Source organism: Artibeus jamaicensis, unplaced genomic scaffold, assembly GCF_021234435.1.
Source record: "Artibeus jamaicensis isolate MK-2021 breed Jamaican fruit bat unplaced genomic scaffold, CSHL_Jam_final contig_3340, whole genome shotgun sequence".
NCBI lineage: Eukaryota > Metazoa > Chordata > Mammalia > Chiroptera > Phyllostomidae > Artibeus > Artibeus jamaicensis.
In genome coordinates this window covers 1-25,950 of record NW_026521798.1, presented here as the reverse complement: position 1 = coordinate 25,950, position 25,950 = coordinate 1, and the positions used below count along the sequence as shown (strand labels likewise).

Genomic DNA, 25,950 nt, shown 5'->3' with positions numbered 1-25,950 from the left:
GCATCCACCCAATCCACGGAGGTTGTGGGTTTGATCCCCAGTCAGTACATACAAGAATCAACCAATAAAAGCATAAATAAGTGGAACAACACATCAATGTTCTTCTGACCCACTCCCTAAAATTAATTTTTAAAAAGGTTTTTTAAAAAAGAACTATTAAAGTTTCAGAAGATCATTCATGCCTTGCAAATATCAGAAACTGGAATTGAACTCTAGGTTGTGCCACTTTTACTGTACCTTTCGAGAATAGTGATGGCTTTTCTATGTTTCCCCTGTAATTAAGTTTATTGTACTGCCTAATTTTTTAATCTATTATATTCTATTATATATTACAGGTACACATGGAATCGAGGAACAATATAAAAGAAGTATTTAAAGAACTCAGGCAACTGATAAATTTAAATTTTTAGCAGTAATAACTTTTGGAAAGAAAAACTGTATTAGATAGGATTACCTTGAATGTTGTATTGATAGTAATCAGGATCTTCTGATTCTTCCTTCACTGTCACAGCTGCCATTTCCAAGGAAATACCTGTAAAAGTAAATGAAATTATACGATTATACTTCAGGAGGTTCAGTTAAGTGGTCCAGGGAAACCTCTCCTGCCTCCTCACAACGCACGGTAAAGCATATTCTACAGACTCTGGAAGGACAAGGAGTCTAGGCAGCAGGGCTGCAAGTAGGGGCTGGTGGGGGGAATGACCTGAAACCCACCCTAGACTAAGTGTTAACTACTGTTAATGTTCTGGGATTTTCTGCTGCTCGTGTTTTCTCCGACAGTTCCTATCTTTGGAATTAAAGAAAATTAGTCACACTCTGTACTCATCCGCTATTAAAAATACTTTTACCAGCCACTGAAAATGACGTGTGAGTATTGGTTTTAGATTCTGTCAGGGTACATGATTGGGTTGCAGGCTAGTTCCCAGCAGGGGATGTATGAGAGGCAACCGTACATTGATATTTCTCTCCCTCTCTCGTTCCCTTCCCCTCTAAAGATAAATAAATAAAATCTGAAGAAAAAAAAAGAAACAGTTTTCAAAAACACAGTTAGACTGATATGCTGAAGGACATTTATCTCTAAAGCAACCAGCAAAGAAGGGGTTACTCTGTGGGCATCACTGCCAATGGGGAAACTGGCTGGCTGGCTGCCGGAGCACGATCAGGGAAAATGCCTGGAAGCCCTGCCATTCTGTGGGCTGCCTCTTCAGTACATCCTGTTTGTCAGTAAAAGTTAACAGAAAGTCAAAACAAACAAAAAAAGGCAGATCCACGGGGGATTCAGACCCTTCAGGAATGAAGGTCTGGGTCACCTCCCCCAGCTGAAGAACTTTACCAGCTAAGGCCCTGGCTAACAGCAAATGAAACACAATAAAATGGGTAACGAGTTAAGGAAGGTATAAATTCTTGTCACAAGTGGCAGGAACATGGACACTGTGCATAGTTTATTCCTTGTTATGAATATGTTTCTGTGAATATTATGCATTTGGATATATTAACTGTTCTCCCTTATCCTTCACATTATTGCTTTACAGAAGTATTGCTGGCATTTCCTTTACCGTTTAGCCATTAGATAAGAGAACAGTCAAATGGGTTAGGAGTGAATCTGAAGAGGAATTAATACAGCTCATGACTGGACAGTAAACCAATGTCCCTGAGATGAGTACAATGACTGTTGGAGCACCGCATCGCACTTCGGGGAGAGGGTGAAGATGAATCATTTTGTAAAATGGAAAACTGTATCCAATTAGACGGGAATGGTCCTTTGTTACATGGAAGTTAAATGATGCGGAGAAGGGGTCGTGTGGATGCTGACTGGTGAAAGGGGAGCCTGTGCAGTCATCAGGCCGCTGTCCCAGGTCCAGATCTACCCTCGCAGACTCTGCTGAAGCAACCAACTGGCTCCTTTGAGTGTCCGCCACAGAGGAGCACAGTGCGGAGACCAGAGGAGAGAAGAGGGACCTGCACCTTTCTCTCACCTTCTTGTCAGGACTCACTCACTGCTTGGTATACTATTTCAACCTCCTGAAAGCAGACCCTCCCCATAGATGGACCCACTTACAATTTTTCCAACTCTCCCAGAACGACTTTCAACATGTCCCCTAATACATCAACCAGAACTGTATCAATACTCCACAATCTCCCAACTTAGAAGTCACAATTAAGAGTTTAAGGGGTAGCAGCCAATTCCTTACCTTGTCAATTCCTTATCTTCTTACTTACATGATACCTTAGCATACTCCTCCTTTTATAAAGTTAATAACTATAACTTGTTAATCTTTACATTAAAATTTTCTCCATTCAGCCCTGGCTGGTTTGGCTCAGTGGATTGAGAGCGGGTCTCTGAACCAAAAGATTGCTGGTTCGGTTCCCAGTCAGGGAATGTGCCTGGGTTGTGGGCCAGGTGCCCAGTGGGGGACGCATGAGAAGCAACCATACTTTGATGTTTTTCTCTCTCTTTCTCCCTCCCTTCCCCTCTCTCTAAAATAAAAGATGGATGAAATCTTTTTAAAAAAAGCATTCAAAGTATTAAATTTTCAAAGCATTCAAAGATTATTAAGTTTTTTCAAATGCTTTTGATCCACGTTATTATTTTATCTGGAATTTTCAACACTTATTGAGGTAAAAATCAGATTATGAATGTTTTATTTTCAGTAGGTGTCTAGTTGATTCTCTTTGAGTTCTATAAATATAGTATCACCTTTAAAAGTTAACGGTGAGCCCTGGCTGTTGTAGCTCAGTTGGTTGAGCGTGGGCCTGTGAACCAAATAACCTTGGTTCGATTCCCAGTCGGGGCATATGTCAGTTCCTAGCAGGGGACACATAAGACACAACCATACATTGATATTTCTCTCCCTTTCTCTCTCCATTCCCCTCTCTCTAAAAATAAATAAATAAAACCTTTGGGAAAAAAAAAACATACAAAACTGTCTACAAATGAGTATTTAGCAAATTTCTAACTACCATTTATCAAATTACTATGTTTTAAGGTTTCATACAATATGCTAACACTAATAATATCACCACTGAAAATAAAAATTTGTACTTCTCATCAAAATAATAAGCACTGAGCCCTGGCTGGTATAGCTCAGTGGATTGAGTGCGGGCCTGCAAACCACACAATCTGGGTTCGATTCCCAGTCAGGGCACATTCCTGGGTTGCAGGCCAGTTCCCGGCAGGGGACGCATGAGAGGCAACCATACACTGACATTTCTCTCACTCTCTCCTTCCCTTCCCCTCTAAAGATAAATAAATAAAATATTTTAAAAAATAATAAGCACTGAGTGAAAGTAAAACCTACTAAGTTAAAAGGCTTCCTTACTTAAATGTCATAGTTGATTCTAAAAGCACTAGTACTTACCAGAATCTTCTGTGGGTTCAGTTTTCACTTTGATGGAGCCACAGCTAAAAGGAAAAGGAAGCTCTGCATTGGTGAGGGCCACTCACACAGTGTTCAAACGCCCTGGATCTCAGTATAAAATCAACCACCTGACCAAGCTGAATGCAAACTGAATCTACTGTGACATTTACGTATTTCTTTCTTAACTATGACTTGTCAACTGAATGTAGTGCTTTAGTTCTAACTGAACACTTTGGGAGTGCGGGAGTATTAACAAAATAATACAGAGCAGCAAATTAACTTTCAAATTCCACTTTACAAATAAGGCCTTTCTGTCTATTACAATCTGATCATCAGAATCACATCAGTTTCACCCAAAGAGCTACTTTCATGCGGAACTAGTAAGTCAAAAACTGCATCTTCAGAGGATCCCTGAATGAGTCGATTGCATATTAAACTTCAAAATGTCCGACTTTTTAATATTCTAGTAACTCGGTAATTGAAAAACTAAAACTTGATGAGGTGTGCAAGTTAATTAGTACTAAGGGATTTTTTTACCTTCCACTTGCAGACAACATTGACCTTTCAGCATCTGTTACCATCACACGACCACCTGTATGTACAAAAACAGATTTAGGTTCTTTCAACACTCAAAATAGGACTAATGCTCCCAAAGGCCCTAAACATAGAATGAACTGGCAGAAGGGGAGCTCACACTTGTGGGTAATACTAGAATGAGTACAGCACTGTTTATAAGTGTCCTTTGTTCTCCCTTCCGAGGAAGAGAATTAGACACAACAATGATCTAGCCACTTTCATCCCCTCACCCACAGTACCCTCCCTTTAAGGAAACACTCTTCTTTTTATCAATGAAACAAATACAGCAATATACTGTTACTCTGGTAATGTAGAGTGAGACTCTATTGAAGAATAAACGATGAAGATTTCTATTAAGCCTAGAGCTGGTTTTGCGAACATGGAAAAAAGGGACTGCTGAGAACCACATGGTTTCTTTCTGGGGTAATGAAAATGCTCTGAAATAACATAACAGTGATAGTTGTATATCTTGTGAATATACTAAAACCCAATAAATTGGATGGATGGATGGAAGGAAGGAAGGAAGGAAGGAAGGAAGGAAGGAAGGAAGGAAGGGGCTGCCCCACCAAATGCTGATGAAGCTGTAGTCTCATACACTGCTAGTGGGAATGGAATAATCATGTAAAAACAGTCCAGCAGCTAGCTAGCTTCCTTTCCTTCTTTCTAAAAAACAATTAATTATTTATTTTGAGAGAGAGGAAATGAAAGGGAGAAAGAGAGGGAAACATCAGTGTATGGTTGCCTCTGGTGTGCCTCCACCAGGACACCTGACCCACAACCCAGGCATGTGCCCTGACTGGGAATTGAACTGTTGACCCTGTGGTTCCCAGGCTGGCACTCAATCCACTGAGTCACACCAGCCAGGGCTGTCCAGCAGTTTCTTAAAAAGTTAAATGTATAGCTACCATATGATTAACCATTTTAACTTTACATATTTACCAAAGGGAATGAAAATATATAGCCACATGAAGACTTGCACTCAAATATGCATAGCACATTCTTTGTAATAGCCAAGTAATGAAAAACCAAATTTTCATGGACAGCTGAATGACTAAACAAATTGTAGTATACCGATACAATGGACTACTACTCAGCAATTTAAAAACAAGGACTGCTGATACATGAAACAACATGAATTAAGTCTCCAAATAAGAACTTAAACCAAAAAAAGATACATACTATGTGGCTCCATTAGCATAAACCAATCTAGAAAATGCAAACCATCTAGAGTGACAGCAGATCAGTGGTGGCCCAGGGAACAGGGGTGGAAGGACCAGGGGGAGGAATCACCCAGGGGTGTGAGGAAACTGGGGCAAAAGACCTATTCACTATCCGGATTGTACTCATGGTTTCACAGTGTCAAAACTTATCCAATTGTACACTTTAAATATGTGTGGGTTTATTGGATATACATCTCAATAAAGCTGCTAAAACTCTTCACAGGCATAAAATATAATCCCATCACAATCACAACATTTCAATTACTTTGAGAGCTGGTATGGCAAGAAAGCCAAGTGATACAAACCTACCAATTCAGATCACTCATTACAAAACACCCTGGAGAAACCTTCATTAGTTCTCACTGGTGTGGCTCAGTGCGTTGGGCATCATCTCACAAACCAAAAGGTCTTGGGTTTGACTCCACATAAAAGCACATGCCTGGATTGCAGGCCGAGTCCCCAGTTGGGGGCGCACAAGAGGCAACCACACATTGATGTTTCTCTCCCTGTCTTTTTCCCTCCCTTCCCCTCTCTCTGAAAAAAAAAAAAAAAAAAACAAAACCCTGAACAAAATCTTCATTGACTGATGCCCAGGCCACAACATTTGAAAGCAAGTTTCTAAAATAAAAGATTTCACAAACTACAAATAGCAGACTTAAATCTAATCTAGAAAACATTTTTTATAAGATTTTATTTGTTTATCTTTAGAGGGAAAAAGGAGAGAGGGAAACATCAATGTATGGTTGCCTTTCGTGCATCCCCTGCTGGGAACTGGCCTGCAGGGAACCAGCCTGCAACCCAGGCATGTGCCCTGACTGGGACTCAAACTGCGATTGTCTGGTTCGCAGGCCTGTGCTCAATCCACTGAGCCACACCAGCCAGGACTAATCTAGAAAACTTTTAAGGAAAAAATATACTGACCACAAAAATGTTTAAATTTTAACTTCAACATGACAAAGAAATCTTCTTTCTCCATCATAAAAAGGACATACACAGAAAAACAATAGCTACACCATAATGGCAGAAGCCTGGATGCCTTCCAGCTAACATCTAGGACAAGGTGAAATGTTCTATTGGATGTTCTAGCCCCATCAACAGAATTAAGAAATAAAAAGCATTCATATTGCAAAAAAATAAACTGTCTCAGTTCACACACAACATAATTCACCATGTAGAAAGCCCAGAAATAAAGTCAAGGTCAACTAACTTTTAATAAAGATGCCAAAGCAATTCTAGAGGAAAGAATAGTCTTTTCAACAAATTCTGCTGCCACAAACAATATGAATTTATACCCTTACCATGTACCAAAATTATCTCAAAATTGAAAGTATATCTAAATGTAAGAACTAAAGCTATAAACCTTTATAGAAGAAAACATAACAAATCTTCAGGACCTTGAGGTTCCCCAACAGTCTCTTAGATAACAACATCAAAACCATTATTAATAAAAAGTGAAGAAAAGGGTTCCTGGTTCGATTCCTAGTCACGGCACATGTGTGGGTTGCAGGCCAGATCCCCAGTAGGGGACACATGAGAGACAACCACACATTGATGTTCTCTCTTACTCTTACTCCTTCCCTTCCCCTTTATTTATTTTTAAGTAAAATATTTTTTTTTAAATTTTTAATTAAAAAAAATAAAAATAAAAAGTGAAATGAACCTCACAAAAATTAAATACTTTTCTTCCTCGAAGAACATTATCAAGCAAAAGGCAATTTGTAGAAAATATTTACAAGGAGAATATGTAAAGAACTCATATAACTCAGTCATAAAAATACAAATAACCCAAGGAAAACACATGGAAAGGACCCTGGTTGGTGTGGCTCAGTGGATGCTGACCTGCGAACTGAAAGGTTGCTGGTTCGATTCCCTGTCAGCAAATGTGCCTGGGGTGCCTGGGTTTTGGCCAGGTCCCCACCTGGGGGCATGTGAGGGGCAACCAATCACTGTACCTCTCACACATCAAACTTTCTCTCCCTCTTTTTCTCCCTCCTTCCCCTCTCTCTAAAAATAAATAAAAATCTTAAAAAAAAAAAAAAAACCACGAAGAGAGGATCTGATTAGACATTTCTCTGAATATACACATTGAATGTCCAGTAAACACATGAAAAGATACTCAACTTTAGTAATAAGGGTTACACAAATCAAAACCACAGTGCAATACCACTTTACACTCATTGGGATGGCAAAAACCAAAGGGGTGTAGAAAAACTTGACCCCTCAAACAATGCTCATAAGAACATTAAATGGAAGAGACACTTTAAAACACACTTTGGCAGTTTCTCAGGTAAATGAAAAACTGCACCATGATCCAGCATTTCCACTCCTAGGTACACATATACCCAAGACAAATTCAAGTACATACGGATAAAAACTTGTTTAATTATGGTTAAAGTATTAGTGTTAATAACAGCCAAGTCAGAACTATCTAAATGTCTATCAACTGATAAATGGGTAAATGCGTGGTATAGTCACGCAATGGAATACTTAATATCCAGTAATAAAAAAGGAAAAAAATAGTGATATGCCCAACGACCTAGATCAGGGGTGTCCAAATTCTGACATCTCGGGGCTGTGATTGAAGAACAAGAGCTGTCTTGGGACACACATGAAATACACAGACACTAACAAAAACACAAAAATCTCTTCATGTTTAAAGTAAATTTGCGATTTTTCTTCTGGGCCACATTCATAATCAATGGGCCAAGGTTGTCTCAAATGAATTATGCTCAGTGTAAAAAGCCAATTTCAAGGCCCTGGCCAGTAGCTCAGCTTGCTGAAGCACTGTCTCAGAGTGACGTGTTGTAAAGATACATCCTGTGCAGTTCAATTTTATAACCTTCATGAAGTGACACATGGGGATGATGGACATATTCTGAAATTTGAGTGTGACAAGGGTTATAAAACTCTGTTTTTTAATTTTTTAATTGTACATCTCCCCCAAATCACTGAATGATATAATTGGTGAATTTTATGGCATGTCAATTATACTTCAATAAAGCTTCTAAAAATTCATCTTTTCATCATGATGAGAACAAAATAAAGGTTACTTGACAGAAAACAAAATAGGTTTGGGTGTGTATACATTATCCTTACATTTTGTCCTCACATTGGTTAAAAGGCTACCAATGACAATGCTTATTTATTTTCAAAAGTCTCAAATAAACCTTGCTCCAAGGAGTCCCAGTCTTCTAACTATCACTCTTCCCATCAAATGGAATGACTTGACTTTCCAAAAGAAAATCCTGTGCAACTCCTCATTTCTTTAAGGGCTCATCTTAATGCTCTCCTCTTCATAAACGCCTTCCTGGGCTATGAAAGAATCCTTCCTCCAACAAACTTCCACAGTACTTTCGCTACCTATTCCTGCGGCATATTCTTGCTCGGGTGACTTTATGGATTTTTTCATCTTTTCCGTAAGACTGCCAGCACTCAAAAGCTTTAATGCTTACACATAGTCGTGTATCCCCTCCCCACATGATCTTGTGCTTAATAATTCCATACCTATTCAATAAATATTAAATAAATTAAATCGTATTCATCTTGCAACCATAAAACTTTGAATACACATCATAAACAAAGTAGCAGAGCTAAGAACAAGTCTACTTTTTCAGCTCAAAGACTTTTCATTGGTTTATATAAATATCATAATGCCCCACTCCAAAATATCTCCCATCATATTCTCAAAGGAAGTAAGAGAAATCATTACAATATATTACACTCGGCCCAACAGATTTAGGAACCCAACCAGCTATCAACGCAGGCAAAGCAATCACTTACCTAAGTGCTTCTTTGGCTCCAGGAAAGGTCTGCATTAAAAGAAAACAAAAATATTCTAAGAATACATAAACCCAAATTACTATAGAGCATAAATTTAAATGACTTCTACAGTAAGCATTAATTTTCTTAATATAATAAAAGACGCTGAATTATTCCATTTTATATAAGTACATATTGGTGGGCAAGGGACACAAATACTTTACCTCTTAATGATAAATGAAATCCCCGCTTTGTTCTCCAAAATCCATTTCAGAGTTGCAAGATCATAGTTCTCAGGGTGTTTAAAGGCAACGCCCTCTGGAAGCCCCTGCACCACCACCGCCGACTGGTCTCGCAGCATCTTCTCATAGGGAACAGGCACCACTGTTGATTTTCCTAACGCTTTCCCTGGGGTAGGAGACAGTGGAAAGAAGAGGTGACGTGGAAAGAAGATAAACATCATTAAATGTTAAGGTTGAAAACTAAACCATCAGTTTATCATGGGTCAATAAATGGTATTCATGCTATCTTGTGGCATCTAATTGCAAAACTACTTTGAAATATCATAGGGCCCTAGTCCCATGTTAGCAAAAGTTCTAAACCACAAACAAATCCAAAGGGTAAGAAAGCAAGTACATAAGACACTTATATAAACCTACACTGACAGGAACAATGGTCAATTGCCTGCATTACTCTCTTTCTTTGCCATGGTCCCACTCTGGTACAACACAATCTGTCCATTTACAACTCAGCCTCAGAACACGGGAACCTGACAAATCCAAATGCTACCACAAGAGGCAATTTTTGATTAGTATTTTCACTGAAAACTTACTAGATGAACAAAACCTACCTTTACAAATGACTGGATTCTGTCAGGCTGTCAGTATGTATGACGCATTGAGCTCATGGATGCTGGAACTCCATCCCCCAGAGTTCAACACAGCGTATGTACTCAATGTCAGAGTACGTACAACCTGACACCATAACCTGTATCGCCCCCCTCTGACCACTTTTTTTCCTTAAAAGAGCTTTGTTTACCACGTAATTGGATTAACAAAAGGTGGTTTTTTTCCTGGGACACTGGCATACATATACAAAATAAACAATTCCTTCTGGATGATTACCATGTGACGGTACAGCTTCTCTGGTGCAGGATCCTGATGGCAAAAGGCTACGCATGTGTGAGAGACACTGGTATACGGGAGATCTATACACCCGCCCTTGATTTTGCTGTGACTCTAAACCTGCTCTAAATGAAAAAAAAAAAAAAAAAAAAAATTCTAATACTGTATTTGTTTCTGGGTTCCTTCAAACTGCAAACAGAAAATAAGGCTGTTCCTAATGTTAACACCCAACAATGACAGATAGATTCATTCAATTTGTGAGAGTGTGTTGTATGATGTTAAACCTACCTTTTAGAAAACTCAGTCACGTAATCTATCTTTTAAGAAATTCAAGTATATAATCTTACCATAGCAAAAGCAGAAATAGTCCTCAACGGTTTTTCTGAGTGTTTCAATCTCTACAGCATCTACACTCATCCGATTTCCCTGGGTTGTAGATTTCATTTTATGCATCTCTGCAGCCTTTTCCTCTTCTTCAACACCTGTAAAATAATTAATGATATACAAAGGCTTGTATCCATTTCTTATTATCTGGCTTTCAGCATGATTATTTTTTCCAATATTCTAAAATTTATGGTGTATTATATAAACACAGAAAGGAAAGGGAAGAGGAGAAACTTTAAAAATAAAGCAGCAGAGCTGGCGTAGCTCAGTGGATTGAGCATGGGCTGCGAACCAAAGGGTCCCTGGTTCAATTCCCTGTCAGGGCACATGCCTGGGGTGTGGGCCAGGTCCCCAGTTGGAGGCGTGGGAGAAGCAACCAATCAATGTATCTCCCACACACTGATGTTTCTCTCCCTCTATTCCTCCCTCCCTTCCTCTCTAAAAGTAAATAAATAAAATCTTGTAAACATTTTTAAAAAATAAAAGCTAAAAGACATGCTACTTAAATGAAAATAAGAAATGATCATCTCTGACATAAGTGTAGCTATAACTAAAAATCCTACAAGTCAGTTACAAATCCTATAAATCCTAAAAATCCTATTAAACCTATAAAAAATTTTTTTAAAGATTTTATTTCTTTATCTTCAGAGGGGAAGGGAAGGAGAGAGGGAGAGAACATCAATGTATGGTTGCCTTTCGTGCATCCCCTGCTGGGAACTGACCTGCAGGGAACCGGCCGGTACCCCAGGCATGTGCCCTGACTGGGACTTGAAGCTCAACTGTCTGGTTTACAGGCCCGAGCTCAAGCCATTGAGCCACACCAGCCAGGGCAAAATGTTTTTTTTAATTTATGAGAAAGAGAGAGAGAGAGAGAGAGAGACATCAATGAGCTGTTCCACTTATTCATGCATCTATTGGTTGTTTCTTATACGTACCCTGACAGTAGATCAAATCCACAACCTTGGTGCATGGGACTGATGTTTTAACCAACTGGACTACCTGGCTAGGGAAGCTACTAATTTTGCCTTAAGAGTAATTTATCAGCTACTAACTTAAATAAGGGAAGATTATCAACACAAAACATATTCTACCCTTGCAGAGTTCAGACACAACAGCCACTAGACAACTATGGCTACTGAGCACTTGAAACGTTGATAGTCCAGATTAAGATGTGTTTTACGTTTACCAGGTTGGATTTTTCAGACTTACTATAAAAACTAATATGCAAAATATTCCATTAATAATTTTATATTGATTACATGTTGAATGATATTATTCTAGATGTAGTGGGTTTGAATATAACCACTAAAATGAATTTCACATCTATCTTCTTTTTTTACCAATATCATAACCAGAAAATTCTAAATTTCATGAGTAATTCACATTATATTATTTCTAGTGCTTTTCTAAAGCACAGAAAAGAGCTTTGATTTCTCCCCCATATTTTCTTTTAAATATTTTCATTTATTTATTTTTAGAGAGAGGGGAAGGGAAGGAGAGAGGGAGAAATATGAGAGAAAGTATGGCTGCCTCTCATGTGTCCCCTACTGGGGACCTGGCCTGGAACCCAGGCATGTGCCCTGACTGGGAATTGAACCAGCAACCCTTTGCTTCACAGGGCTTTGCTCAATCTACTAAGCAATAGCAGCCAGGGCTCCCCCATATTTTCTAAAACAGACCACAAACCTATTGATTAGGCTTCAGAAGACCTCTATTATTACGTATTTACAAAATTATTAGGGACCCAAAAATTCTCTCCAAAAATTATTCACCATGTAATCAAATTAGTGTTAACAAAAAGAAAGTATGGCCCTGGCTGGTGTAGCTCGATTGAGCACGGCCCTGCGAACTAAGGGATCTCAGTTCAATTCCTAGTCAGGGCAGGTGCCTGGGTTGCAGGCCAGTTTCCAGTGGGGGACACACAAGAGGCAACCACACATTGATATTTCTCTCCCTCTCTCCTTCCCTTCCCCTCTAAAGATAAATGAATAAAATCTTTTTAAAAAATTTTAGGAAAAACAGTGTGAATACTGATAGGCAAGGATTACAATTTGCAATGGAGGACAATTTCAGTAAAGCTTAGTTCCAACCACTGGAGAAACACACAAGCAAGACAGTACCTGGAACAGGAACACAAATACGGCTGCCAGAGGGATGACAGTGTTCATGGGACACATCACACAAGATGTCACTGAAGCAACATTAGTATAAACAAATACACAAATTGAATTCTTCAGAATTCATAAAGTGATAAGAAATGAAAAAAAATTAAACAGATTACTACCATAACATTTAACAGCTCACAGCTAGGTGGGGAGGAAGGAATATAGTGAAGGAGAGAAGATGTTTTTTAAAAAGGAATAAGAATATAATGGTGAATTGGAATTCACGAATTAACAAACCTATTTTCAGACTTCTGACCAAGATAGAGGCGTAGGTGGACATATTCTACATCCTCCCACAACAAAATTTAAGGACAACAAAGAGGGAGACAAAACAATACAACTAGAACAGACTGAAATTTGAACTGTGTCGAAGTTGGACAAGAAAGAACCATTCATCTAGACCGGTAAGAAGGTAAGAGTCAGCGGGCAGCAGAGAGGGATACTGGCAGGAAGAGGCGGTGGTTAACAGAACCGAGTACAGAGAGGAAACCAGCAAACCGAGTGAGTTGTGCGGGGCTGTTGGCTGACAGGACACACATTTGCATACAGACAAACCAGGCCAAAAAAAAAGGGCAGACAGACTGCCCAACCCAGGGCCCCAGAGAACAAGAAATAAAACCTAAAAGGACCAACTGGAAAAACTTTCAGGGCTTGAGGTACAGGAAGAGGCTCCCAACCTCACAGGCGAGTTCCTTATACAGCTCCACAGGGTCCTAGAAAGTACACAAGCCCACCCACCCGAGAGCCTGCACCAGAAGGGCCCAATTTGCTTCTGGGAAGCGGGAGAGGGGACTGAAATTTGAGAGAGAGCAGAACAAGCGCCATTATTCCCTCTCTAACCCCACCCGCACAAATAGCATCACAACCTAGCAACTGGGTTGCCCCAACCTGGTGAACACCTGACACTCCGCCCCTCATACATTATAGGCATGAACAAACCAAAACAATATGGCTCAAATAGAACAGATCTAAGCCCCACAGCCAATACTTCCAAGCAACCAAGAGACAGCCAACCTATCAGATGCACACTTCAAAACACTGGTGATCAGGATGCTCACAGAACTGGTTGATTTTAGTTACAAATTAGACGAAAAAATGAAGGATAAACGAATTGAAATGAAGAGCAATGCACAGGAAATCAATAGTGATGGAAAGGAAACTGGGACTCAAATCAAGGGAGTGGACCAGAAGGAAGAAAAAAAATGACCAAACAGAAAACAATGAAGAAACAAGACTTCAAAAAAAAAAAAAAATGAGGATATGCTTAGGAACCTCCAGGACATTTTTAAACATTCCAACATCCGAATTATAGGGGTACCAGAAGAAGAGGAAGAGCAACAAGTGCAAAGCTTATTTAAACAAATAATAAATGAGAACTTCCCCAATCTAGCAAAGTCAATAGAATTCCAGAAAATCCAGGAAGCTCGGAGTCCCAAAGAAGTTGGACCCAAGGAGGAACACACCAAGGCACATCATAATTATATTAGCCGAGATTAAAATGAAGGAGAGAATCCAAGAAGCAGCAAGAGATAAGAGGATAGTCACCTACAAAGGAATTCCCACCAGACTGTCAGCTGATTTCTCAAAAGAGACCTTACAGGCAAGAAGGGGCTGGAAACAAGTATTCCAAGTCATGATTGACAAGGACCTACATCCAAGATTGCTCTATCCAGCAAAGCTTGCATTTAGAATGGAAGGGCACATAAAGTGCTTCTCAGATATGCTCAAGTTCAAGGAGTTCATCATCACCAGACCCTTATTACAAGAAATGTTAAAGGAACTTATCTAAGAAAAAGGAGTTAAAAAATATGAACAATGGAAAGACAGCAAACTCACAGTTACTAAGAACCACACCTAAAACAAAAGCAAACTAAGTGGACAATTAGATCAGGAGCAGAGCCACAGAAATAGAGATGACATAGAGGGTTACCAAGAGAGGAGTGGGAGGAGAAGGGGGGAGAAGGTACAGAGAATAAGTAGCACAGACAGTGGGAGGAAAACACACAGGGGGAGGGTAAGAGTAGTGTGGAAAATGTAGAAACAGAAAACTTACATGTATGACACATGGACATGAACTAAAGGGGGACCATGTGGGGGGAGGGGTACCCAGGGTGGAGGAAAATGGAGGGAGGTAAATGGGACAACTGTAATGACATAATTAATAAAAAATATTTTTAAAATTAAACACCTACTTTTACTTACCCATAATCTGCTTGATTTATCATATATTGGCTCTAACTTGATAATGGAAATTTAAATTTGGATCTTAATGACGTATATAATATGCCTATAAACATACTCATCTTTATTGTTCTCTTTCTGTATTTTAAAAAATTCTGTATCACACTTAATATAAAAGTTATGGCCCTGGCTCGTGTGACTCAGTGGATTGAGCACAGGCCTGTAAACCAAAGGGTTACCAGTTCGATTTCCAGTCAGGACACATGCCTGGGTTGCAGGCCAGGTCCCCAGTTAGGGGGCGTGCGAGAGGTAACCACACATTGATATTTCTCTTCCTCTCTTTCTCCTTCCCTTCCCCTCTCTCTAAAAATAAATAAATCTTCAAAAAAATTAAAACCCAATAAAAGCTATGAACAATGTTAGGTTAAACACAGATACAAAATTGTCATACTGTGCAAGGGAATAGGTGTTAATACCCAACAGTGACTTTCTCTAGGCCTCTCTCTAGACTTTCTCAAGCCCCCAACAGGGCACCAGGCCCGCAAGCAGGCATGTACCCTGACCGAGAATGGAATCAGCGCCATTTCGGTTCACAGTCCGGCACTCAATCCACTGCGCAACGCTGGCCAGGGCTCATTTTGAACATTTTGCAATGTCTCCACGGACATTTCAGAAAGTACTTTTTTACTATAAATGTCATTCTCCTTTAGAATATAATATGATGTGTTAATGCACAAATATTCAGCTTTAATATCTATGAAATACGAAAGCTAAAAATACAATACTTACAGTATTTCACAAAATCTTTCTGAAAATCTTTTCTGGTGTTGACAAAAGCACGTCCTCTCTCAGTTCCAACGACAAACACGTCTGTTTCATACACTGCGATGCAGGCCACTTCTGCCTTGGACTTGGCCAGTTCTTTACACTGAAATAGAAAAAATTAAGTGATACATACGATATAATTTAATAGTATTATTTCTGATGGATGAAGAAAAAAGCCTTATCCCTTAAACTGTCTTAATACATAACCTGGAAACAAAGTTTCTACTTTTTGGCCTTAAGTTACATACAAAAACAAAGAGTCCCCATTTTTTCAAGGGGGTTTTCTTTTTGAATAGTTTTTTTAAAAGATTTTATTATTTATTTTTAGAGAGGGGAAGGGAGGGAGAAAGAGAGAAACATCAGTGTGTCATTACCTCTAATATACCCACCCCAACCAGGGACCTGGCCCACAAGTCAGGCATGTGCCCTAACTGGGAATCCAACTGGCAACTCTTTGGTTCACAGGAAGCATTCAATCCACTAAGCCACACCAACCAGGGCTATTTTCCTATAGTTTTTACTGCTGATTTTAAACAGAAGAAACTACAGAATTTATAAGAAAAAAGGCAGTGATCCCTGCAAACACATGCCATTTGATCTGTTAAAGGTCAAATTCATAAGAAACCGACTCAGGTACACATACATGCTTACTGGAGAGTACTCTCGGTAACAACACCTGTGCAGTATAAAGGGCGCAGGAGCCAGAGAGCTGAAAGCGAACACACCTGCATCAGGAGAGCTCTGGAACTGAAATGGCCCTTCCCAAAGAAGCAGAGACATCTTGGGCAAGGGATCCTCTACCACACACAGGAGCTGGGGTGATAAGTGCCATCAGTCCTAAAGAGAGGTCTGGAAGTCACAGCACAACATCCATTATCCGAGGCCTGTGAGCTGCAGAGGGCCCAGGATGGCTATGAATGAGGCCCAACACAAAAACTGTACATTTACTTAAAGCCCTTTTTTCCTTCATCAGTTTTCATTATTGTCTGTGTATTTAATGTGTGGCCCAACACAACTCTTCTTCCAGTGTGGCCTAGAGATGCAGAAAGGTTGGACACCCCTGCATTACATAATCCCACCTCCAGAAGTATCTCCGCAGCTACACACAAGTGGAAACATTTAGGTGTGTATACTTTTACTAAGAATGGTTTTTACTAAGTATATTCCCATGAGATTAAATATTCTAGAAAATCTTAGTAAGAGTATACAGTATAACATTCCATTTTATGGCTATACAATAATTCATTTCATGCTAACCTTATTGAAAATGTTGGCGATCCTAATTACCACTCCTAAAATCAACACTGACATAATAATCTGGGAACAAAACATTCACATGTATCTTGAACGACCTTCTCAGAAGAGACTGAGACATGGAAAGCTTTGACTATGAAAGTAAATATACTTTCTCCACTGCCTGGGGTGGCTCAGTGGACTGAGTGCCGGCTTGAGGACCAAAAGGTCGCTGGTTGACTCCCAGTCAGGGCACATGCCTGGGTTGCAGAACAGGCCCCCAGTACAGGGTACATGAGAGGCAATCTCTCATTGATGTTTCTCTGTCTCTTTCTCCCTCCCTTCCCCTCTCTCAAAAAATAAATAAATGAAAGGAAGGAAGGAAGGAGGGAGAGAAAGAGAGAGAGGGAAGACAGGCAGGAAGGCAGAAGGGGAGGGAAAGAAAAGGAAGGAAGGAAGAAGGAAAGAAGGAAGGAAATATTTTTTTTATCCTCAGCTGAGGATCTTTATAGATTTTATAAAGAGATAGGGGATGGGAAGGAGGGGGAAATAGAAGGAAGGTGGATGGGGAAGGGGGAGACACACACACACACACACACACACACACACACACACATCAATGTGAGTGAAATATTGATCAGTTGCCTCCTGCATGTGCCCTGACCGGGGATCAAACTCACAATCTTTCATGCACAGGACAACAGATCAACTGAGTCACCAGCCAGGGCTGAAAATAAATACTTTTAAGGTTCTCAAAACCTATGAAAAGGGGAAAGCAAGGCTCTTTCAGTTTATACTCCCACTTATACTTCTAAAAGAGCTAACCATTCCCTACCAGGCAAACATTATTGTGCAAAAATTTCCCAGAAATATTTAAAAGGGTGGTTAGTATAGTCAATAAGCCACTGATTGGTATTAAAGTGAAAGAGTTTTGTACTTCAGGTACTTTTCTGTCAATTAACATATCTTTTGCTAATTTTACTATTATGTTAGTAGTGTTTCCCCACTGATGCATTAAAATCCTCAATGTGCCCTGGCTGGTGTAGCTCAGTGGATTGAGCGTGGGCTTGTGAATCAAAGGATCATGGTTCGATTCCCAGTCAGGGCACATGCCTGGGTTGCAGGCCAGTTCCCAGCAGGGGGCGCACAAGATGCAACCACACATTGATATTTCTCTCCCTCTCTCCTTCCCTTCCACTCTAAAAATAAATAAATAAAATCTTTTGAAAAAATCCTCAATGTCAGGCATAGAAAGCTGCTCACAGAATACACAATTACATAATTTTTCTTAATATAACTATTTTTATTTTTCCTCATCTAGATTTTAACCTGACACATGATAAACACTAAATTTTTTTTGCCAAACAGCCTGTTCTCATTTGTTGAAAACCACATCTTTCCTCCATTTCTCCTTGATTTGTACAATAACAACCCTCTAATTTCTTAAATGGAAAGTGCTTCCATGTATTACTTTAAAATGTCATCTAGAATAAATAATGTTATACCTGCTGCAATGCAGAAATCTTTTGAACTATAATAAAGCCGTAGTAGAGAACATCAGACCAAGAGGTGAGCCAAAAGTCGTTCCCAGCAGGAAGAATCATGCTATACCCAAACTCTGTTACACTGCATTTGTATGAGAAGCACTTTGGCTGCTCACCTGTAATAGCAGTGCGTTCTTGTCCCACTATCCACCCTCTTAGCTGGACAGCCCCGTCACCAAAGGCAGTATTTACGACACAGCAAAGCAAGGTTCACCCACTATCCAAGGATCAGATCAAAGAAACCTATAGGCCAAGGGAAGGACAAAACATGCCTATACGCCTATAATTATACTTCATAACATACACCTAGGAACATGAGGAGAGATCTCTTACTCCTGCTGGTGAGGAGGAAATAAAAGCTGAGAACAGCCCTGGCTAGTGTATCTCAGTGGATTGAGTGCGGGCTGTGACCCAAAGGGTCATGGTTTGATTCCCAGTCAAGGCATATGCCTGTGTTGCAGGTGAGATCCCCAGTAGGGGCCATTTGAGAGGCAACCACACACTGACGTTTCTCTCCCTCTTTTTCTCCTTCCCTGCCCCTCTCTCTAAAAATATAAAGAAAAAAAATTTTTTTTAAAAGCTGAGAATACTAAAGTGAACAACAAAGATGAGAAAATTCTAAAGATATTCTAAGGAATAAAACAGATCCTATGTGATCCACCCTATGTTCATTCTATGCACAGATCACCAGAAAATATTTTCATACCAACAGAGTACATTTAATCTCTAAATTAATAGTTAACATTACAGCCCAAATTTTGGCAGATTTTATGATTACTAGGAAGGAATGATTTTTAGAAAATAAAGGTAAATAGCCACTAACCATTCTAAAATTTCTCTTTCTTTAAGGATATTTTAGATTATTAGACAGAAAAAGATTTTCCCTAATGGGAAAAGAAAAAGGAATCTACAAACTATGTCATACTGTGATTTATGGGGTTAAACACAACCTAATATTAGTCAACACTTAACACAGAAAATACACAGCTTCCTCCAACTTACATTATTTCATTTCAATGTGTCAAAAATACCTAGCCCTGGCCAGGTGGCTCAGATGGTTGGAGCGTTATCCCCGTACACCTAAGGGTTGCAGGTTCAATCCCCGGTTAGGGCACACACCTAGGTTGCATCAATCCCTGGTCAAGACACAAATGATCAATGTTTCCCTTCCAATTCAATGTTTATTTCTCTACCCTCACCTTCCTTGCTCTCTAAAAATTAATAAATATATATCCTCAGGTGAAGATTAAAAGATAAAAAGATATTAAGTCTGATGCTTTTAAAAAAAAAATCTATGAGATCAAACACAAGATTTCCAGCTACCTATTTAAAAAACATGATAAGCAAATTGTAACACTAATGTTTTGCTGTAATTATGTTTAATATAGGCCTTTTGAAAATAAAGCCCTGGCTGGTGTAGGTCAGTGTATTGAGCATGGGCCTGCGAACCAGAGGATAGCAGTTCGATTCCCAGTCTGGGCACATGCCTGGGTTGCAGGCCAGTTCCCTGCAGGCTATTTCCCAGCAGGGGAAGCACTAGAGGCAACCATACATTGATGTTTCTCTCCCTCTCTCCTTCCCCTCTAAAGACAAATAAATATTTAAAAAAAAAAAAAAAAGAAAAAGAAAAACTGAAATTAAATGTAAAATATTAAACATTTAGAAAAGTTAAGAATATTCTGAAACTGGTAATAAAATTTGATTTGAAAGGCTTAAATCCATAACTATTACTCAAGTAAAATGTATTCTTATTAGTAAACTGAAAACCGTATGTTTTACAAGAACAAACCAATCTCATCCACAAGCCCATATCCATCCGAATATGGAATGTTTGATAGAACTGTAAAGCCGTCTCACCATGGACTCAAGAGCTGACATGAGAAATGTCACCACCATCCTGCTCTCTGAAGACTCCTCATCCTCAACTGGCAGGCCAGACATTGCTACTTGGGCCATGCTCCCTGTGTGAGAGAAGAAAGAAGAAAGTGAGCGGTTAGAAATCCTCAGTGTCCTGCTAAACATAACGTTATAGGTATGAGGTCCTCCACAGACTGCTTTAATTTACACTGCATTGAAAGAAAAATAAGGCTCAAAACCCAAGTATTATTTGCCACAAACTCCTAACCTATTAATTAGAGCATCTATCTTATAACTTTCCATTTACGTTTTTTAAAAGATTCTATTTCTTTATTTCCAGATAGAGGAGAAGGCAAGGAGGAAGAGAAACATCAGTGTGTGGTTGCCTCTCACACCCCCCCCACTGGGGACCTGGCCCTCAACCCAGGTGTGTACATTGACTGTGAACCAAATCAGTAACCATTTGGCAGGTCCACGCTCAATCCACTGGAGCCAGGGATCCATTTAGGGTTTTTTTTCCATAAAATTAGGATAGCATCATCCCCCAAAATAAATTCCAGAACAAGTTAAAATTCTACCCAAGTAGAAGGAAGAAGTGATACACTTCACAACCTAGCAATAGTTTAACAAAAAATCAGCATAGGAAACAGATGCACAATTCCTTTTCTCCCACAAACACACTGATTATAGAAAACAGGAGGCAAAGTAAACTGTGGCTGCATGAAGATAATTTCTTCTTTCTTACCCAAACAGAAACAGTGCCTAAAAGTGTGTGGTTCAGTTGTTTGGGCACTCTCCTGCAAACCAAAAGCTTGCCAGTTCAATTGAAGTCTAGGCACATGAATGGGTTGCAGGTTTGGTCCCCTGCATGAGCACATTCAAGAGAGAACCCATTAATGTTTCTGTCCCTCTCTTTCTCCAGCCCTCCCCCTCCCTAAAAATAAAATATTTTGTAAAAAATAAAGGAAGTGGGTTGCAGGACAAATGTCATCTAAGATTTCTTAGTAATACAGCATATTACTCTCTTTAAAAAAAGATTTTCTGATACTTTGATATCAGCAAAAAGCCTCGCATTACAAAAATACAACATATACACTTTTAATAGCAAGTGTTGGCAACAATGTGGAAAAAATTTGAACCCTGTACATTGCTGTTAGGAATGTAAAATGATGCATCCACTGGAGAAAACCATTTAGCAGTTTCTAAAAAAAAATTAAACAGAATTACCATGATGCAGAAATCCCACTTCTGGGCGCATACCCAAAAGAAAGAAAAGGATTCAAACAATATTTGTGCACCCATGTTCACAGAATTATTCACAACAGCCAAAAGATGGGAACAACTCAAAAGTCCACTGTCATATAAATGGGTAGACAAAATGTGATGTTTGCGGTTTGTCTGGAAAACATCCAGCCACTGCTAATATAATGAGAACACTTTGTGCAACATCCATGTGAACTGGCAGCCAAGGAGAGTGGACTGGAATACACATGTGTGAACAATGACGACTTCACTCTACTAGTCAATCGGGGCAGTAGATGCCACTGAGTGAGCCATACGTACTGGGTGGCCATAGCATTCAAAATGACTGAGCAAGCAGGGCACGGTGGCGCATGCCTGTAGTCCCCGCCACGTGGGAGGCTGAGGCAGGAGGACCACTTGAGCACAGGAGTTCTAGGCTCTAGTGTGCTATGCTGAACAAGTGTCCTCACTAAGTTCACACTCAATATGGTGACCTCCCGGGGGCAGGAGCCACCAGGTTGCCTAAGGAGGGGTGAACTGGCTCAGGTAGGAAATGGAGCAAAAGTTTCAAGTCCCATGCTGATCAAGATGACTGAGCAAGTAGAGCAATGAACCCGCATCAAATTTTGCATCAACCTGGAACATTCTGCCTCAAAAACTATGCAGATGATTCAGAGGGCCACAGCTATGGGCAACAGGTGATGGGCAGCCTCATCATGACAGTGAGCCCACTCATGCCTCATGTCTCAGGCAGAGTTTTTTGGCCAAACATCAAATCACCAAATCACCCATGTGACTCAGCTCCGCTACAATGCAGCGATTTCTGGGTTTTCCCAGAACTAAAATCACCTTTGAAAGGAATAAATTTCAGACCTTCGATGAGATTCAGAAAAATATGAAGGTGCAACTGATTGATTCAGAAAACTGTGTGAGGTCTCAAGGTGCCTACTTTGAAGGGTACTGAGCCATCACTGTCCTATACACAGTGTTTCTTGTATCTTCTTCAATATATGCCTCTATTTTTCATATTGCATGGCTGTATACTTTCTGGACAGACCTCATATGCATACATGTACATATACATACATACATACACAATGAAATTCAGCATTAGCAAGAAATGAAGGTCTCACATATATGCTAACATACATGAACCTTGAAAATATTCTATAATAAGAAAATACTATTCTAAGTAAAATAAGCCGGATACAAAAGGACAAATTTGTATAATTCGAGTTACGTAAGACACCAAATTCATTGAGAAAGAAAGTGCAATGGAAGTTGCCAAAAACCTAGGGGAGAGACTAACGAGGAGTTACTGTTTAACGCATAGAGTTTTACTTTGGGATGATGAAAAACTTCAAAAGAAAGTGGTGATGGTCGCACAACGATGGGAATGCACTAATGCCAGGAAAATGTACATTTAAAAATGACTAAAGTGATACATTTTGTTATGAATATTTTTCCAAAATATAAAAACCAAAACACCACATGAAAATACTCTTAAGGCAAAATCTAAAGCAAATTTTAAAAAATGGTCATTGTAAAAAAACTGTTTCCCACCCATCAGTACGCTACATTACATGCCTGTTAAAAGTTATCTCTTCCTGCCCTGCTTGGTGTAGCTAGTGGATTCAGCAACAGCCTGTGAACCACAGGATCACTGGTTCAATCCCAGTCAGGGCTCATGCTTGGGTTGCAGGCCCATACACTGATTTTCTCTCCCGCTCTCCTTCCCTTCCCCTCTAAAGATAAATAAATAAAATCTTTTTAAAAAGTTTTCTCTTTTAATTTTGTTGAATTAATTCTAGTTTCAGCCAGAGATCAAATAATCAAATGAAAGGATGGCTAAAAAATTAAAGACTGTAAGTTTGAATGCAAATTCTAAAAACATATCCATGTTTATAATTAAGTATCTGGGTATCCTTTAACTGAAGCCCAAATATCCCAGAGAACATAGGAAAATTATTTTGGTTAAAAATTTATTTAGCTCTTGCTGGTATGGCTCAGTGGATTGAGTGCCCGCCTCTAAACCTAAAAGTTGGAACTTGGATTCTCAGTCAGGGCACGTGCCTGGGTTGCCGACAGGTCACCAGGATGGGGTGACAGAGAGGCAACCACACATTTATGTTTCTTTTCCTCTCTTCCCCCCTTCCCTTCCCCTCTGTCTAAAAATAAGTTAATAAAATCTTTAAAAAGCAAACAGTACCTAAATCTTTTCCCTACTATTACACAGGATGATCTAGACTTCTGGCCAAGGTGGAGGCCTAGGTAAACACACTGTGCCTCCTCACACAACCAAAATAAGGACAACAATTAAAAAAAAAAAAACAACCAGTACTGACAGAAAACTGAACTGTATGGAAGCCCAACAACCAAGGAGTTAAAGTACACACATTCATCCAGACTGGTAGACAGGGCACGAAGTTAGTAAGCAGGGATAGAGGGCTCTCAGCTCAGCAGCAGCTGGTGGACCCTGGGCACAAAAGACGGTGGCTGGTGGACTCAGCAAGGTAGAAGATTGTGGAGGGGCGAGGCTTACAAGGTGGCAGAGAGATGAGGCAGTCCCACATTTGCATGCAGATAAACCAGGCCAAACTGAGGAGTAAGACAGACTGTGCAATCCAGGGTACCAGCAAAGGGAAATAAAGCCTCAAAACACCTAAATACCTGTGAGGGTTAAGGTGCCAGGAGAGACTCCCAGCCTCACGGCAGAATTTGCTGGGGAGACCCACAGGGTCCCAGTACATATATAAACCCACCCACGTGGGAATCAGCACCAAAAGGACCCAATTTGCTTGTGGAAAGCAGAGGAAGTGACTGAAATCTGTCAGAGAGTGTAGCAAGCACCACTGTTCACTCTCAGACCTCAGACCCCTGCCCCACATACAGCATCACAACCCAGCAATTGGGTTACCCCATGCTAGTGAACACCTAAGGCTCTACCTATCACTATCTAACAGGTGAGACAAGACAAAAAAAAAAAAAAAGGTCCAAACAAAAAAAACAGATCAAAGCTCCAGAAAAACTACAACTAAGAGATGAAAAGACAGCCAACCTATCAGATGCACAGTTCAAAACACTGGTGATCAGGATGCTCACAGATTTGGTTGAATTTGGTTGTAAAGTAGATGAGGAAATGAAGGCTACGCTAAGTGAAATGAAGGAAAATGTACAGGGAAAAAATAGTGATGGGAAGACAACCGGGACTCAAATCAATGGAGTGGACAAAAGGAAGCAAGAAACAACCAAAGAAAAAAGAATGAAGAAACAAAAATTCAAAAGAACAAGGAGAGGCTTAGGAACCTCCAGAACATCTTTAAACATTCTAACATCTAAATTATAGGGATACCAGAAGAAGAGGAAGAACAACAAGTGGAAAACTTATTTGAGCAAATAATAAAGGAGAACTTCTCCAATCTGGCAAAGGCAATAGACTTCCAGGAAATCCAGGAAGCTCAGAGTCCCAAAGAAGTTGGACTCATGGAGGAACACACCAAGGTACATCATAATTACATTACCTAAGATTAAGGATAAGGAGAGAATCTTAAAAGCAGCAAGACAAAAGGAGAGAGTAACCTACAAAGTAGTTCCCATCAGACTATCAGCTGATTTCTCAAAAGAAACCTTACAGGCAAGAAGGGGCTGGAAAGAAGTATTCCAAGTCTTGAAATCCAAAGACCTACATCCAAGATTGCTCTATACAGCAAAGCTTGCATTTAGAATGGAAGGGCAGATAAAGTGATTCTCAGATAAGGTCAAGTTAAAAAAGTTCATCAACACTAAGCCCATATTATATGAAATTTTAAAGGGACTTATCTAAGAAAAAGAAAATAAAAACATGTATAGTAAAATGACACCAAACTCATAATTATTAACAATCACACCTAAAATAAAAACAAAAACACCTGGCTGGTGTAGCTCAGTGGATTGAGCGCGGGCCTGGGAACCAAGCAACCACGGTTCGATTCCCAGTCAGGGCACATGCCTGGGTTGCAGGCCAGTTCTCTCCCTCTCTCCTTCCTTTCCCCTCTACAGATAAATAAATAAAATCTTAAAAAAAAAAAACAAACAAACTAAGCAAACAACTAGAACAGGAATAGAACCACATAAATGGAGATCACGTGGAGGGTTAGCAACAGGGAAGTGGGAGGAGAGGGGGGAAAAAGGTATAGAGAATAAGTAGAATAGATGGTAGGTAGAAAATAGACGGGGAGGGTAAGAACAGTATGGGAAATGTACAGTCCAAAGAACTTATAAGTATGACACATAGACATGAACTAAAGGGGGGAATGTGGATGGGAAGGGGTGTTCAGGGTAGAGGGGAATGCAGGGGGGAAAAGGGGACTACTGTAATAGCATAATCAATAAAATGTTTTTAAAAATAGAATAATCTACTGTAACTAAAAACGTATCTCTAAAAATAAATTTTAAAAATATTGAAAAAAGCAAGAAATAAAAACTGAAATATCTTCCATCTG

General features: G+C 39.7%; 1 protein-coding gene across 1 annotated transcript; it reads right to left on the bottom strand.

Annotated features, from left to right (window-relative positions):
- Positions 1 to 425: 425 nt before the first annotated feature.
- Positions 426 to 20,355, bottom strand: LOC119064566 (general transcription factor II-I-like). The gene is made up of 8 exons (XM_053664070.1): positions 20,228 to 20,355; positions 15,558 to 15,696; positions 10,386 to 10,520; positions 9,139 to 9,322; positions 8,936 to 8,964; positions 3,897 to 3,951; positions 3,360 to 3,403; positions 426 to 532 (listed from the first exon to the last, which is right to left on the bottom strand). Exons 1-8 carry the CDS (start codon positions 20,324 to 20,326, stop codon positions 441 to 443), a joined length of 777 nt encoding a protein of 258 aa, XP_053520045.1. The 5' UTR covers positions 20,327 to 20,355; the 3' UTR covers positions 426 to 440.
- Between the last annotated feature and the right edge of the window lie 5,595 nt (positions 20,356 to 25,950).

Excerpts from the sequence above, each read along its gene's own strand:
- LOC119064566 (XM_053664070.1), bottom strand. The coding sequence starts at position 20,326 with ATGGCCCAAGTAGCAATGTCTGGCCTGCCAGTTGAGGATGAGGAGTCT. Across the intron at positions 8,965-9,138 it reads ATTTCATTTATCATTAAGAG|ACCTTTCCTGGAGCCAAAGA; the intron begins GTAAAGTATTTG and ends CTTTTAATGCAG. Across the intron at positions 3,404-3,896 it reads ATGTTGTCTGCAAGTGGAAG|CTGTGGCTCCATCAAAGTGA; the intron begins GTAAAAAAATCC and ends TTTTCCTTTTAG.